Source organism: Dipodomys spectabilis, unplaced genomic scaffold (genome assembly GCF_019054845.1).
Source record: "Dipodomys spectabilis isolate Male_0828 unplaced genomic scaffold, ASM1905484v1 ptg000060l, whole genome shotgun sequence".
In the NCBI taxonomy this organism is placed as follows: domain Eukaryota; kingdom Metazoa; phylum Chordata; class Mammalia; order Rodentia; family Heteromyidae; genus Dipodomys; species Dipodomys spectabilis.
The window spans coordinates 2097125-2113837 of NW_024870737.1; the positions used below are offsets into that span (position 1 = coordinate 2097125).

The following is a 16713-nucleotide window of genomic DNA, read 5'->3' on the forward strand; positions in this document are numbered from 1 at the left end:
GTCCTTCACTTCTTTAGTTAAGTTAATTCCTAGGTATTTTATTTTTTGTGGGGCTATTACAAATGGAGTTGCTTTCCTAATTTCAGCCACACTTTTCTCATTGTTGGCATACCGAAAAGCCATTGATTTTTGGGGGTTAATTTTATAACCTGCTACTTTGCCAAAGTTTTGAATCAGCTTGAGTAATTTGGGAGTGGAGTCTATGGGATTCTTTAAATACAAGATCATGTCATCTGCAAAGAGGGAGAGTTTTATTTCTTCTTTCCCTATTTGGATCCCCTTTATGTCTGCATCTTGTCTTATTGCCTTAGCTAGGCATTCTAATACTAGATTGAAGAGAAGTGGAGAGAGTGGGCATCCTTGTCTTGTTCCTGAGTTAAGAGGAAATGGCTTTAGTTTTTCACCATTGAGTATAATGCTGGCTGTAGGTTTGTCGTATACAGCCTTTATTGTATTGAGGAATGTTCCATGGATTCCTAATTTTTCCAAAACCTTCATCATAAAGGGGTGTTGAATCTTGTCGAATGCTTTTTCTGCATCTATTGAGATAACCATGTGGTTCTTATTCTTGCTCCTGTTGATGTGATGAATAATATTAATTGATTTGCGTATATTGAACCAGCTTTGCATCCCTGAAATGAATCCTGTTTGATCGTGGTGTATGATTTTTTGGATGAATTGTTGAAGTTGATTGGCCAAAATTTTGTTGAGAAGTTTTGCATCAATGTTCATCAAAGAAATGGGTCTATAGTTCTCTTTCTTTGATGAGTCCCTGCCTGGTTTTGGGATGAGGGTTATGATGGCTTCATAGAATGTGTTCGGTAGTGAGCTTTCTCTTTCAATTTCATTGAAGAGTTGGAGGAGTATTGGTGTGAGCTCTGCTTTGAAGGCCTTGTAAAATTCCGCTGTAAAACCATCTGGTCCTGGACTTTGCTTAGCTGGGAGGTCTCTTATTGCTGTTTCTATTTCAATGCTTGATATGGGCCTGTTAAGCTGGTTTAACTCATCTTGGTTTAGTTTTGGCATGTCAATATTTGCTAGGAAGAGGTCCATTTCTGTCAAGTTCTCAAACTTATTAGCATAAAGTTTTGAGAAGTATTCCCTTATAATGTTCTGAATCTTGGTTGTCTCCGTGGTGATGTTTCCATTCTCATCTCTGAGTTTATTAATTTGGGTGTGTTCTCTTCTTTTTCTGATAAGATTTGCTAAGGGTCTGTCAATTTTGTTAAGTTTTTCAAAGAACCAACTCTTTGTTTTGTTGATTCTTTCTATAGTTTTTTTGGCTTCTAATTCATTTAATTCTGATTTAATTTTGATTATTTCTTTCCGTCTACTGGATTGGGGTTTATCTTGCTGCTCTTTTTCAAGGAGGTTTAGGTGTGTCATTAAATTGCTAGTTTCAGATCTCTCCAATTTGTTGATGTAGGAGCTCAGAGCTATAAACGTGCCTCTGAGTACTGCCTTTGCTGTGTCCCAGAGGAGCTGGTAATTTGTGTGTTCATTTTTGTTGAATAGCATGAACATTTGAATTTCCTTTCTAATCTCTTCCATGACCCACTCTTGATTCAACAGTGTGTTGTTCAGCCTCCATGTGATACCGGACTTTCTTTGGTGGCTTTTGGTGTTGAGTTCTAATTTTATTCCCTTGTGGTCAGAGAGAATGCAAGGTATAACTTCAATGTTTCTGAATTTAGACAAGTTTGCTTTGTGGCCTAAAATGTGGTCTATTTTAGAAAACGTTCCATGTGCTGCTGAGAAAAACGTGTATTCTGATGCTGCTGGGTGAAATGTTCAGTAGATGTCTGTTAAGTCTAGTTGATCTATGCAGCTGTTTAGATCTGCGGTTTCTCTGTTGAGTTTTTGCCGAGTTGATCTATCTAGTGGGGAGAGTGGTGTGTTAAAATCCCCATCAATTAATGTCTTTGGATCTATATGGGATTTGAGGGAACGTAGTGTTTCTTTGATAAATTTGGGTGCTCCATTGTTTGGCGAATAGATATTTGGAATTGTAATATCCTCCTGAGGGAGAGATCCTTTAATTAGTATGTAGCGACCTTCTTTATCTCTTCTCACGAATTTTAATTTGAAGTCTATTTTATCTGATATTAGGATTGCAACTCCCGCCTGTTTATGGGGGCCGTTTGCTTGGTAGATTTTGTTCCAGCCTTTAACATTGAAAATGTGTTTGTTTTTACGGGCAAGATGTGACTCCTGCAGGCAGCAGATAGAAGGGTCTTGTTTTTTAATCCAACTAGACAGTCTATGTCGCTTAATTGGAGAGTTCAGTCCGTTAACGTTAAGAGATAGGACTGAGAGGTATTTGGGAGTTCCTGCCATGTTATCCACCTTCTTGGGGGCTGCGAAAACTGGTTTCTTCCTCTGGTTCTTGGATTCTCAGTTTGGGTGCAGTTTCTTGGCCTTCGTTGCGGTCTTGTTGGTTTTCTATGTGTAGGACATCTTTAAGAATCTTTTGTAGGGCTGGTTTGGTGGAGATGTATTGTTTCAATTTTTCTTTGCTATGGAAGGTTTTTATTTGGCCTTCAGTTATGAAGGAGAGTTTAGCTGGGTACAGTATGCTTGGTTGATAGTTGTTTGTTTTTAGGGCATGGCATACATCATTCCAGGCTCTTCTTGCTTTGATTGTCTCTGCTGAGAAATCTGAGGTGATTCTAATTGGTTTCCCTTTATAGGTGATTAACCTTTTCTCCTTGACAGCTTTAAGGATCTTTTCCTTGGTCTGAGTTGCTCCTGTGTGGATTATAATGTGACGGTGGGATGTCCTATTCTGGTCTGGTCTATTTGGGGTTCTAAAAGCTTCTTGTATCTGAATAGGCCTATCTTTTTGTATGTTTGGGAAGTTCTCTGCTAGGATCCTGTTAAACAAATTTCCTAGACCATTAACTTCTGTTTCTAGGTGCTCCTCTACACCCATTATCCTTAGATTAGGCCTTCTGATGGTGTCTTCCAGGTGTTGGATAGATCTATCATACTTCTTGGACTTGTCTTGGATGGTTGTATGTTCTTTCTCTATAATATCTAGGCTGTCTCCAATCCCTGAGATTCGATCTTCTGCATGGTCTAACCTGCTGCCAAGACTCTCTACTTTGTTTTTTATCTCTTTTCCTTCTAATTGGTCAGCTTTGATGGCTTCAAGTTCTTTGTTGAAGCTCTGTTTTAGGTCTTGTATGAATTTCTTTACTTCCTTAATTTGGTGTTCAGTGTTTGTTCTCAAATCACTTAATTGATTGGTTATGGTTTCTTTGGACTCCCATTCCTTCTGTTGGGTTCCATTCAGCATTCCCTTTGTGGTCTCCCTGACTTCCTTCAGCTCTTTGTTAATGGATTCCATGAATGCCTTTAGTGATCTTTGTGTGTTCTCTACCTGGTCTCTCAATTCCTGAATTACTCTTTGATTAGCTTCCTCCCGTTTGTGGGATTCCTGCAGTTCTCTTTCCTCCCGTTCCTGGGATTCCTGCAGTTCTCTTTGAGTGTTCTCAGCCTGCTCACGCCATTCCTCCCTTTCTCTTTGAGTATTCTCAAGTTGTTCACGCAAATCCTGTATCAGTTTTTGAGTAGCTTCCTCACGCTTATGATATTCCTGTATAAACTTTTGGGATGCCTCCTCTCTCTCCCTATCACGCTCATACAGAGTCCTTTGTAAGTTGTCAAACTTCTCATTTATCATGTTTGCCACCAGTGTTTGTTGAGCTATTTGGGAACTCTCCTCTGGATTGTTCATTATCTGATCTGACCCCTGATTATCAAGATTGGGAATTGAGATACCCGGATTTGCCATTTTTCTTGTGTTTTCTCGGCTTACTCTGCCCATTTGAGATGAAAATAGCACCAGTTTTGTGCTAGAACACTATCTTAAGGCAACCATCAACCAACGTTTGCATTTATACAGTCAATAGTCTACAGATACAATCTAGTTCAACAGATACATCTATTCAACATCATACAACTATATGTTAATGGGCTTCGAACCGCAGAGAAGAATTTGGAAAACCAGAAATTTTTAGGGTTAGGGAGAGATGTGGGTAAAAATTAGGAATAGATTGGTGTGGGGAGGCACAGGGAGAGTTAACTATGTCCTAATCTCAATGCAGGAAATAGGTAGGGTAGGATGCAAGTAGAGAGGGAGAGAAAAAGAAGAAAGGGAAAGGGAAATGAAAAGAGACCAGAAAAAAAAATTAGAAACGTAAAAATTAATATAGTTATGGAGATTGAAAGACCATCTATTTAGAGAGGAATGTGAATATAATGAGAAAACAGGAGGGAGATAGAGGAGATGTGAAAAACTTAAAAAATGCTTAAAATATTATATAGGTATAAAGAGGTAGTACTGCTATTAAGGAATTTAAGTCTCAGAGGTTTCGGATTGAGTAATAAATTTGTGGATTAAGTGTGTACACAATGGGGGATAGGGTCTACTAGTTAACTATGGGTTTATCTGAGGATGTGCAGGACAAGAGTTAAGTCACATACAGAAGAACAAAAGAAAGGAAAAGGTGAAAAGGATAAGAAAGGGAGAAAAAAAAAGATCACAAGTTCAGTAGAGCTAGACAAAAAACAAAAAGATAATTAAGAAAGAAAGAAAAAGAGAGAGAAGACAAGAAAAGAAAGGAAAACATACATTCATGTATTCCTAAAATAAAAATTATAAGAGGGGAAAAAAAGTTACTGGAAAACAATTATTTTTCAAAAAAGGCAAAAATTAAAGATTAATAAAAGTTTTAGAAAAGGAAAAAAATTTTTTTATATATATAAGGTACCAAAAAAAAAAAAAAAGAAGAAAAAAGAAAAGAAGAAAAAAAAAAGTTCTTTGATTTTTTTTTTGATTTTTTTGGGAGGGGTGGGAAGAATCCTGTATCTCCCTTTTGTCTTTAACCAGCCTCTTGTTGGAGTCTCTGGTCAGCTTGAGGTCCTGTGGCTTGATTGGTTTCTTAAGTCAGTTTGTTCGAACAGGCAGAAAAATGCTCTGCTTTACCCAAGATTTTGAGATCCCCCTCCCAGGTTAGTTTAATGGGAGGGTGATCTGCTTTGAGAATCACAAAAGAGGGGTGATGAGGCTAGGTTCTGGTAGAGTTGAGGCCTTTCAACAAACAGTAGCTTTTCCCTGGGGCTATTTTGTGAAAAAACTCACAGAGCCCAGCCTGGAGCCATACTCAGGGTTTCTGTTTTTCAATTGATTGTGGAGGCTGCTAGAGGGAGGGGCAGCCTCTGGCTCTGGTTACCCAGTGAGGAAAGCCACTCCAATGGCTGGTGCCTGAGCTGGGTGACTTTTCCCTGGATGGAGCTGAGTCTGGCAGGTCACTTCGCCGTTAAGTTCTTGTGACCTGTTAAATGACTCGTTTTATTCCAAGGCCTGAGTTGGAGCTAGCAGCTCCTCCGAGCTTTGTCGGTATCCAAGATGGAGATCACTGGTGCTGGGGGGGGGAGGGGTGGCCTTCCCTCCTCTGCTCCCTGAGAAGGAGTGAGGACGTCGGGCTTCTACTCACGCCGAGCCTTGGATCCTGGGTCTTCTCTGGTCTGCAAACTGCAGGATGAAGATGTCCGCTCCTTGTCGATTCTTGCTGGTGTTGAGTAGAATCCTCTCACCCGCTGTGTCTGGCTCCTTCGTCCCGGACTCTCTGTGTGAGCACTCAGGTATGGCCGCGGCTGCAGGCGCCGCTGCGACCCTGCCGCCGCCCCAGCGGCTGCTGGCAGGCGCTCAGATATGTCTCCTTGTCTTGGCTTCCCCTCTCTTGTCTAACTCTCTGTCCTGTGATGGCTCACTTGGTGTGATTCTCTGGCTTAGGACTGTTCACTGGAACTCTAAAACTGCTTTCTATGCGAGAGCTTGTTCAAATTCCAGCTTCTCCTCCGCCATCTTCCCGGAACTCTCCCCCTTTTCTTTTCGAAACCTCACTGCACACTTCCTCCTCCCTTGAAATCATGCCCAGCTCCACGGTAAATCTTCCTACTAACTAGCCTACTCCTTGTAGCCCAGGCCTTCCCTCTCTAATCCCAAACCACAACCACTGAAGCTCTGCCCTGGTCCACCTGAAACCCTCCCCATGCTATCTTCATCCAAACTCAGACTTTCTCCACTGAAAACCACACTGCCCAGTTGGCCTCCGCCCTTGCAGCTTCTCAGGTAACCCGTGGCCATCCCTATCCCATCCTTTGAAGCCCCACATTGCTCCTCCCAAAACCTTGGCCAGATTTGAGTGAGCTAAGAAGCTGATTAATGGGAAGTAGGCAAATCTCTTCTGGTCAGATCTCCCAGTAGAAGAAGTGGCTAGGCCTAGGAGAGGCATAAACTTACACCATAAGTAATCCACATCCAAGGACAAAGGTGATCCTTTGTCACTTCAAGTAGAATGATGAGTCTCAGGACCTTGAGGCCTGTGAGGAAAGAGCACCTTTGGCCCTGGAATGTACATGGCAGGTGTCTGTGAGATTTCTGCTGCTGCCACATGCCAGTAGCTTAGATGGGCCTGCCATTGGACCTGGACATCCTCTTCAACATGTCTTCAGACAAGCAGTGTCAGTGACAATGTCATTTCTAGTAGCAGACAGTGGCAACAAGGTGGAAGTGGCCTTGGGTGGAGCAGTGGTTACATCAACACAGACAGTGAACAAATAAGGCACATGCAGATGTAGCTTGCTGTGCTGTTTGATGGGGAAATGGGGGCACTACCGGTGCCTATGGCATGAAAGGAGCACTCACGCATTGCTTGCTGGCCTTGATTAGACATGTTTATATCTACCAAATGAAACATTTTTTGCCCTTCATTTCTCAAACGTGGAAGTCTGAAGGTAATGTATTGGTAAGGACCGCTCTTCTGTGACAGAGAGAAAGACTCTGTCATGTCCCATTTCTAGTGTCTGCTGATTGGCTGGCAGTCATTGGCACATTGTGATCTGCGAAGCATCGTATTCATTTAGCTGTGCCTTCATCTTCTCATAGTAGTTAGCTTGTGTGCATGTCTGTCTCTAAGTTCCATACTTTTACTCAGATGTCAGCAATATTGGATGTGGGCCATCCTAATGACTTTGTTTCATGCTATTGCATTGGAAACAGCCTGTATCTCTATATCAGGTCTCACTGTGAGGTACTAGGGGTGCACACTTGGACAGGAATTGTAAGGTGACACTATGTAGTCTCTTACCCACCCCCTTCAAAGGCCAACAGTCAGGAACAAAGTTGGTTCCAAAGGTGGAAGAAAGGTCTGTGTGGCTGCAGGGATTTTCTGGGGTGAGGAGGAGAGGAAACAGTCAGATCACAAGGGACTCCGATGGCTTTCATCAGAAGGGTTGAATTTATCGCTGTTAATCAGGAGGCCTTGGGAGGTTTTAGCAGAGGAGTGACATGATCTGCCTCTCTTAGACCCATGGGCACTGTGACGGCCCTACAACTGTTGTAGCAGGCAAGCTCCTAGTTGCAGGACACGGGAAGATTGAGTATGGATAGAGTGCTGCTGGCTAAGACAGCAAGCAGCATGGCGTGGGGCTGGGATGCTGGTTGTGGACACACTGGAAATTCTGGGAATCATGCTGGATGATACAGGTCATGATTAGGAGAAAGAGAGGTGTGAGCTGGATGAATTGGGGCACATACTTAGGGGCAGGCAGTCACCTACTGGTAGAGTTGGAGGGGGTGGGGTGTATTTACAGTGGTGATGCATGAGGTCCTACGTCTGTGACACTGATGGGTCCAAGTGGGAATCACACTTGGTCCAAGTCATGAGCTCTGGTTAGACACCAAGGAGGTGTGCCTAGAAGCTCTGGGGTAGGAACCAAGCAGATCTGCGCCTGCAGCCTTTGGGTGCTGAGAGGATGGGTGGGGCTGGTGTAGGACAGGCAGGCAAAGTAGCAGAGCTGAGACTGTCACTCTACTAAATCCAGTGGTTTGGCTGCGATGTCCCAGCTATGAAGGAGGCCCTTTCTCCTCTGTGCTTCCAGGGTCAGTGACCTCTCTCAAATCACTCACTGCCCACTATCCTCCCTGTGGCTTTCTCTTTCTGTCTCCTCCTAGGCCATGAGATCCACAGGATGGACCCAAACTATCCCAGCCCCTTGTATTTATCCTATGGTGGAGAAGGGTGTCAAGTAGAAGCTGGGAACTCCTGAGGTCAGTGTGATGTCAGGTGACCTGGGCTAGGTTGAGGAAAGGTGCAGCCCACTGCCTGTGACCCTGAAGGACTGTGATGTGACACTCATCTGTGTTCACACCCAGGGAGTTTCTGGAACATGAAGTGTGGCTGCTATTCTTCCAACAACCTTTTACTCATTTTGTCTGAAATCAAGAAAAAGTTTCTACTGACTGTTATCTCTAAGAATTCCCACCTCCCTCCACAACAGTACCAAGGTGTTTTGGAATGGTCTGCCTCTCGTGAGTGAGGAGACAGTGGTGGTCCATTCCTTGCAGGATGGGCAGCTTGCAGGCTCGCAGAGTATTTGGGTAGTACCCTTTGGATAGTAATCCCAAGCTTTCTAGAAATGTCCCTTGAGGAAGCAATCTCCTGTTTGAAGATACCTATTTTGAGATGCCACCCTCCTGAGGACCACCCTCTTTTCTCTTCTTACCATCTGACAAAGGGCAGGGTACCTGAACTTCATTGGCTTTCCCTGAAGAATGCCATGCAGAATCCTTTGCCAATCCTCAAAATGAAGCCACTGAAATTAAAGACATGAAAGAGAAGCAATAGACCCCAACAATATATGAATGATAAGAAAAATGCCATGCAACACTGATTCGTGAATCTAATGTTGATCCTTTATCAACAGGAGGATTTAGTTGTTACTTTATTCACATAAAATGGCTCCATATTTTGAGCATATTGATTTTCCTGTTCTTCAGTTAGGTAATCAGATAGGTGGATTATCATGGCTTTGTTCACAGACTACAAACTTGTAGTCTGCAGGACCCTCTTGGTCCGCGTCTTCAGTAGGTTCAGTTGTGGAAACTTTTGAGAGGGTGGACATCAGCACATCAAAGTAACTGTTGTACATGTGCATCACGAACCTACCATCCGGGTCCCCTGGGTCCATGCTGGAAAACTCTCCACCTTCCATTTCAGAAGTGCCTCGGCTTGAAAATGCGACATCCCTAGATGGGGCTTCCTCATTCTCTTCCTGCTCCTGAGCTGTTTGATTTCTCGGAAACTGTCTAGGGAAACTACGCATAGCCCATACACTACAGATTTGAAGTAGCTGGCCATCTCGGGGTCCCGGGCCACTGGCGACTCCGCTCTTTGCTTCCTTATTTTTGTTGTTTGCTTCATGATGGAATCGTGGGGAGCTTCTCGTTGGTAGCAACTTCCTTCTCTTCGAAGTTGGCATATAAGCTACCTGCCCAGCAGGGTTTTTGAGTGGGATTGGTATGCATGTCCCTCGTAGACTGGAATTTCTAAGATCTTTCTGTATGTTGTTAAGGAGCTCAGGCTTATCTCTCTGAAAATTTGAGTTTCGGTATGTCTGAAATAAAAAGAAACATTGTAGAACATTCTAGAATGAAATATTCATTATACTCTTCAAAATCACGTTTTGAAATGCAGAACATGAGTTTTAATTGATGTGCACACTCATGCCCTACAGCATGAGCTCACTAAAGAGAAAGGTTTCCTAGTTTGACATGGCAATACATGGATAGGACATTACCTGACCTCTCACTGTTTCTTCTTGCCTGTAGATCATGTCTAAGGGTGTGTGTGTGTGGGGAGTGGTGAATCTTAGTATCAAAGCCTGTACTTTCAAGGTATTTCCATTCTTCTTTCAGCAACTAATACCTCCTCTTAAAAGAATTGTCCTTGGAAAGAATTGTCCTTGGACAATTTGCTCCAGGAAAGTTAGAATGAACTTTTGACTTTAAATGAGCATCATTATTCCACAATACTGTGAAATTTGGGAAATTATGTGATCACTTAGTCACAATTAAAAAAAGAAGAACCTCAGGGAAGGTAGGGAGGGAAGGGATGGTAGGGGGAAAACAATGGAGGGGGTAACAATGCTCAATAAGAAGTGTACTCATTACCTTACTCATGTAACTGTAACCCTCTGTATAGTATCTTTACAATAAAAAATTAAAAAAAAACCCACCAGTGCAACACACATTGTTGTATGAGCCAATTTAGACAAAGTGGATAGGAATGTAAATCTTTACAGAGAGAAGGTACCTCACTGATATATGGGCTAGACCTGGGGTAGAAATTGCAAGGGAATCATTTGGGATGATGGAAATGTTCTAAATCTGGTTTGCTGTACTGGTTGCACAAGTATATAAACTTAATAAAACACTCAAACTATAAACTTATAATGGATTCAATGTATGCCATCTATGTTAAATGTCAATAAAGCTTTTTAGTTTGAAAAAAAAAAAAGAATTTTCCTCGGTGCCTATGAAGATATTTTTATCACAGAGGAAGCAAGAAACAGATATACTTTCTAACTTACCATTATTCTTTGGCTCAAATGAGACTGAGCTACAGGTTCATATGGGTGTATCTTTCTGAATCCATGTCGATGAAGCTGTTGAAAAAAACTGTTCAAGTTGTCTTCATTGAAGATCTTTTCTGCACCTATTCGGTGAAGAATTTCCCTCTGAAAATAATCTGCCTCGATTACCACTTTGTCTCCTTCATCATTCCAGTACACAGAGTTGAATGACCTGCACTCCACTACATTCCAGAGCTTTCTAGGAAATGAGAGCCCATTGAAATCAATATTCCCTTCAGCATTATCTACAGCTTGATCTTCCTCTATCGCTTGTAAGTTCTCTTCATTATCTTCTTTACGTATCATGTCTTGGTTACCAGGTTCGTCCATAGGCTCTCTTAATTGCACATTAGGATCTGGTAAAGAATTTAATGGGACATCATTTAGTATCTGCTCACCAACTGGTGGATCCTGCTTAGCTCCTGTGGTTCCCTGATTAAGCCACATGGAAGTACACACGCACCAGGTACATTGTATTCCCTACAATGTTACTCACTTTTGTAGCAAATCAAAAATGTCTTCTGTCCTGTTGGGCTGCCCCAAAGATATGTGTGCCAAGTGGGAGGATCAGTGCCATTGCTGGGACAACCTCCCATTGACATCATCATTGTCATTGTGTGTCATGTAGTGTCACAAACAGGGGTGAGCCAGAATCTGGACAGGGTGCCCTACTCAAATGTAGGGAAGAGATAAGGGCAGTGGACTCAAAGACCTTTCTTATCTCAAAGTCTACATATCAGTAGTTGAAATTACCTGTGAATTCTCTTGTTTCCTGACAGGCATGTCAAGGTTTTAGGGCCTGGTCCTGCCTGAGTTGAAAGACCAAAATTCTATCACCCCTACCACTGTTGAATATGGTGGGGGGCTTTTTATCTCAACACTTCTTTGGTCAACAGACATCCCACAGTAAGACCAAGCTAGGTTAGTATTTAGACTACCTGTATCGGGTCAGGCACTGGGTGTGTGTACCTCTAAGGTAGCTTGGCCTGAACTTGGTTGGTAACTCAATTTTTCTTCTCTTCTCCCCCCTATATCTGCCTTTCTTTGGTCATATCCAATGACTCTTTTTCTTTTCTTTTTTTTTAATTTCATGCTGGTCCTTGAGCTTGATCAGGGCCTGTGTGCTGTCCTTGAGATTTTTTACTTAAGTCTAGCATTCTGCAACTTGGTGCACAGTTCTACTTCCAGCTTTTCAGTGGTTAATGGAGATGAATGTCTCCTAGATATTCCTGCCCAGCTGTTGTTGAACTGTGATCCTCAGATCTCAGCTAGCATTATATGTGTGAGCTACCCACTGTAAGTTACGTTAAATAGGTAGGTTTCACTAGGTAGCCAAGGAACAGAACAAACACCACGTAGTATTCAGGCACAAAAAGAAGTTTATTTACCGAACTGCTGCCCCACCCTGCAGGGTGGAGAGGCATGGCCAAAGAAAGGTGACCCACTCAAGGGCCAGGAATTATCCAGACTAAGGATGGAAAGGGGTGTGGCCAGGTGGAGCAAAGGAATGGCCAAACTGGATCCAGATGTGACCTCAGGGACTGGAACCCTCCTATGGTCAGATGAGAGGCATGACCAGAGGCTGCCTAGGATGTGACCTAGCAGGAGTGGAGGTGACTGCCTCCAGGTGTGCCGGTTACCTAGGTAACACAGATACTGGGTGGAAACTTACCCAATAGGTAGGGCCTGCACTGCCCAGGGCAGACCTTAAACCCACTCTTGGCTTCTCCTACTTACTCTTGCTAGTTCCATGGGTCAAATCAGATGGAGCCAAGGGAAGGGTGTGTTTTGCTGCCAGTGGGTCAGTGTGTAGCCATGGTAGTGGAATGTCTATGGGTGGAAAGACAGGAGAGATCTTGTTCATCTGTGATAGTGATACTCCACGGTGTGGACTAGAATGGTATGGCCATAGCCTTGGCTGTGCTTTGGGATCCAAACTGACCTCTGCTTGTCTCCAAATCTCAATTATTTGTGGATCCCCATAGCAATGTCATAGATTTCCATTTCATTTCTGAGGTCCAGTCTTCATGGAATCTATCCTAGGGCAAACTCACACTGATAGATGACACATGACTAGTCCAGAGCTACAGTTCACCAGTATGCACGTGAAAAGTCGAGAGCATGTGTGTGGCTGGATAAAAGGCCACAATAGAACTAATGATGGTCATCAACCACCTAGATGAGAGGGCATTTGACTTTGTTGTTGGAGGGAAGGAGTGTGTGTGTGTGTGTGTGTGTGTGTGTGTGTGTGTGTGTGTGCGTGTGTGTGTGTGTGTGTGTGTGTGTGTGTGTGTGTGTGTGTGTGCGTGTGCACATAGGGACCAAGACTGCACAATGTGCCTTAGCTTTTTCATCTCAAGGCAAGCATACTACCACTTTCAGTGTGTTTTGTTGGTGGTTAAGTGGGGATAAGAGTCTTTCAGAAATTCTTGTGTGGATTGGTTTATTTATTTATTTATTTTTGGGTCCAGTCGTGGGGCCTGAACTCTGGGCCTGGGCACTGTCCCTCAGCTCTTCAGCTCAAGGCTAGCGCTCTACCAGCGCCACTTTCGGCTTTTTTTTTTTTTTGCTTATGTGGTGCTGAGGAATCTAACCCAGGGACTCATGCATGCAAGGCAAGCGCTCTACCACTGAGCCACCTTCCCAGCCCTGGTTTATTTTTTTTAATTAAAAAAAATTTTTTTTTGTGAACATACTGTACAGAGGGGTTACAATTACATGGGCAGGATAATCATGGGCAAGATAATGCGTACATTTCTTATCAAGCATTGCAGCCTCCTCCTTTGTTTACCCTTCACATCCCTTCCCAGCCTCCCCTCAACTCCCACCCAACCCCCTCCCCCCCCCCCCCCCGCACCAACTTTGTAAAGCTCGTTTTCGATATGACACCTTGTACTTCTCATTGTTGCAACAGGTCCACCTGTATCCTTAAACGACTTGTTTTTCCCCATCTCCTCCACAAGTTATACTGACATCAAACATAGTGAAAGCAGGGGTTATACTGTGGGGGAGGGACATACAATGCAACAAAGAGATAATCTTATAAATGCGTTAGAAACAAATGCATGAAAGAAAAAAACATTAAAATACATATCTAAGGGTTCATTTTCCTAACATCACATTATCTGACCTTTTCCGCTTGACTCATACATATACTAGATATTGCAAATAAGAGAAACCATGGGGCTTATGTTTCTTTGGGCCTGGCTTACTTCACTTAATATAATTTTTTCGAAGTTTTTCCATTTCCTAACCAATGGGGCAATGCCATTCTTTCTGATGGAGGAATAGAATTCCATTGTGTATATATACCACATTTTCTTGATCCATTCATCTACTGAGCAGCATCTGGGTTGGTTCCATATCTTAGCTATGGTTTCTAATCATGGTCCTCAGATCTTACACTCCTGAGTAGCAAAGATAGTAGGCATGAAGCACCCGTGCCTGGCCATGTCACTGGTTTGGGTGATACATGTTGTCTAGCATCTCATCCTTGGAGCTTACTCTGTATAGAGATAGAGTCTGCAATGGAATCTCACCTAAGCAGAAAAGATCAAGAGTCCTCATCCCACTCAGTGGTACCCTTTTCCCTCTCTCAGGTCAGCCATAGTTTCTAAAAGGGGACTGCAACAGGTGTCTTACTTCTCTTGCTCTGCTGAGACCAGATGCTACCAGGATTTGAAGGAGACCCTCTCCAAGTGCTTCCAGGCTGAAGGCTCCTTAATTCTGTGTCGGGACACAAGGTTTGTCAGTGGACATGGTGCTCTTGTTTTTGTTTTCCTTTTCAGAGAGGGTGTCACTAAATATGCCAGGCCAGCCTAAAATTCCCTATGTGATCCAGATGGCCTTGATCTTAGTCCTCCTCATCCTGAGTCCGGATTACACATGTGCACCACCACACCAGGTATCATGACGCTTTCAAACATGTTTACAAAGTGTTTGTTCAAAGACTTGGCTTGTACCTGGAAGCATGTGAACTTAGATGCTAAGAAACCAAACAGAGTTCCTTGGGTCTGCCTCTCAAGGTAGGTGCTAGAATTTTCAGTTAAAAATCCCTTCTGTCCTTCTCTGACATAGATGGTCTCATCTTAGGCAACATTATCAAAATTTTGGTGGCCTTCCTAGCTGTGATAGTCAGCGTCATAGCAATACAGCGAAATATGTGAGACAACTTATTGATAAGTTTATTTAGCTCATAGGCCTGAACTTGTCAGTCCAAGATCAGGTGACCCCATGTCTTTGGGGGTTTGGTGAGGACACATCCTGCTTGAAGTATGTGATGGAGAAAATGACTTGCAAGAGAAGCCAGGAAGAAGAAGAGACCTGATCAGCTGGGGTTGCACAGTTTCTTCTGGGGCATGGTGTCTATAACCTGGAGACCTCACTGAACAAGGCCTCACCTTGCAGTGTTGGCACTGTGGAGAATGAGCCTTTGACATGTGTGCCAAATGATAGCACCAGCTTCTGAACTGCAGAGGACTCAGAAAAGGGATGGTACCTGGGGAGCTCCCATAAGAGTAGTGAAGAAAGGGACCAGGGATGCCACAACTGTGGCACTCAGCACAGAACTGTGTGTGTTCATTAGACTTATGCACACTGCCATTCTGTGGCCTCTGTAGACCCTTAGCCAACATTCTCCTCAGTTTGAAGAGTGGCCTGTGTCCACCAGGATTAGGAGTGTAAGACATCAGCCTTCTTCCCAGTGCTCTCTGGAGTCTAGTCAAAGAAAGGCCTTGTGGGAAAGCCAGTCTCCTGAGTTCTTTCCTCTGTGTTCTGCATGTTTGCATCTGGGACTTTGACCATTCTTTGTTCAGTGTCTGTGAGACACTAGCATGTTCAGCCCCTTGGAGAACAAGGAAAGCTCTTCTCCTCAGTCTTCAAAAGACTCCAGGGGCAACTTCCGTGCACCACTACCAGTCTGAGCCCGTGGGAGATGGAAGCGCAGCTGTGGGGATCTTCAGAGGCTACAAAGCAGGACACACAAGCCATTGGGAAGTCTGAGTAATGTTATCTGGTCACTGTTCCTTGGTTTTCTATCTCCACAGCCTCCTGTCTTGAGAATAACTTTTTTTTTACTCTACAAAAACAAAGGATAAAAGGTTGCTGTCTCTTCCTTAAAGCATCTTTCTTTTCCTCCCAGCTGCCTGGTGCCTGAGGGAGCATGGGCTAGCCACTTTGCTGTTGGGGTCTTCCCACCCATCCCATGCCAACCTGAGCCACCGGCGGTTGCCGTTCCAATGAATCCTTTGTACCCCTCAACTTCCAACATGATGTGCGAGATCACAGTCGCAGTGGCTTTCATCTCCAAGTTCCTCCGCACCAAGGGGCTCACAAGCGAAGTCCTGCTGCACACCTTCAGCCAGACACTTCAGGAGCTTCTGGCAGAACATTATAAACATCACTGGTTCCCAGACATGCCATTCAAGGGATCAGGTTATCGTTGTATTCGCATCAATCATAAAATGGATCCTCTGATTGCACAGGCTGCCCAGCGCATTGGACTGAGCAGTCAGGAGCTGTTCAGGCTTCTCCCAAGTGAACTCACACTCTGGATTGACCCTTACGAAGTGTGCTATAGAATTGGAGAAGATGGCTCCATCTGTGTGCTGTATGAGGCCTCACCCACAGGAGAGAGCACTCAGAACAGCTCCGACATGCAAATGGTAGACAACAGAAGCAGCTGTAAGGAGGAAATGTTCCTGGGCAGAAGCCCTTCCAAAACCTACAATATGATGACTGTCTCTAGTGAAGGTGTAGTCTATGGATGGCTCATCTTGCAGTGAATGGAAATTTAAAAGTTTTGTTTCCATGGGATCCTTTGGGTAATAGATTATGGAATTTCCATCATAACTGAACTGTGAATATTTTTTGTAAGATACAATGTTAAAGTTTTGATGTAAGCGTGCCATAGTTAGGGCAGTACCTTTCAATTATTTAATGGCATATAAGTTAAAGCAAATGATCACTCTACTTACTATGGAGTAAAGTTCTAGGATGATTTCTGTTATTCACCAGATATTCTAACTAAATTTTGACATCAGTCACCTTAAGAAAATCTAGGTCTAAGATCCCTTCTCTGCAATATATCATGCAGAGGAATTTGCACTGTTACACTTGAACTTGTTTTCAAAATCATTTAGGGAGCTTTATTGGAAAGCTCAATGTTTTAAACTTAGTAGTACTGGAAACTTTACTACAAATCTTTACCAAGCACTTCAATATGTATAAATG

The 16713-nt window shown here is 43.4% G+C and overlaps 2 protein-coding genes across 2 annotated transcripts; one reads left to right on the top strand and one right to left on the bottom strand.

Moving 5' to 3' along the window:
* Positions 1–8856: 8856 nt before the first annotated feature.
* Positions 8857–10929, bottom strand: LOC122108483 (heat shock transcription factor, X-linked member 4-like). The gene is made up of 2 exons (XM_042680409.1): positions 10441–10929; positions 8857–9465 (listed from the first exon to the last, which is right to left on the bottom strand). Exons 1-2 carry the CDS (start codon positions 10927–10929, stop codon positions 8857–8859), a joined length of 1098 nt encoding a protein of 365 aa, XP_042536343.1.
* A 4790-nt stretch (positions 10930–15719) lies between these two features.
* On the top strand, positions 15720–16265 carry LOC122108484 (protein BTG1-like). The gene has a single exon (XM_042680410.1). It carries the CDS (start codon positions 15720–15722, stop codon positions 16263–16265), a length of 546 nt encoding a protein of 181 aa, XP_042536344.1.
* The last annotated feature ends 448 nt before the right edge of the window (positions 16266–16713 follow it).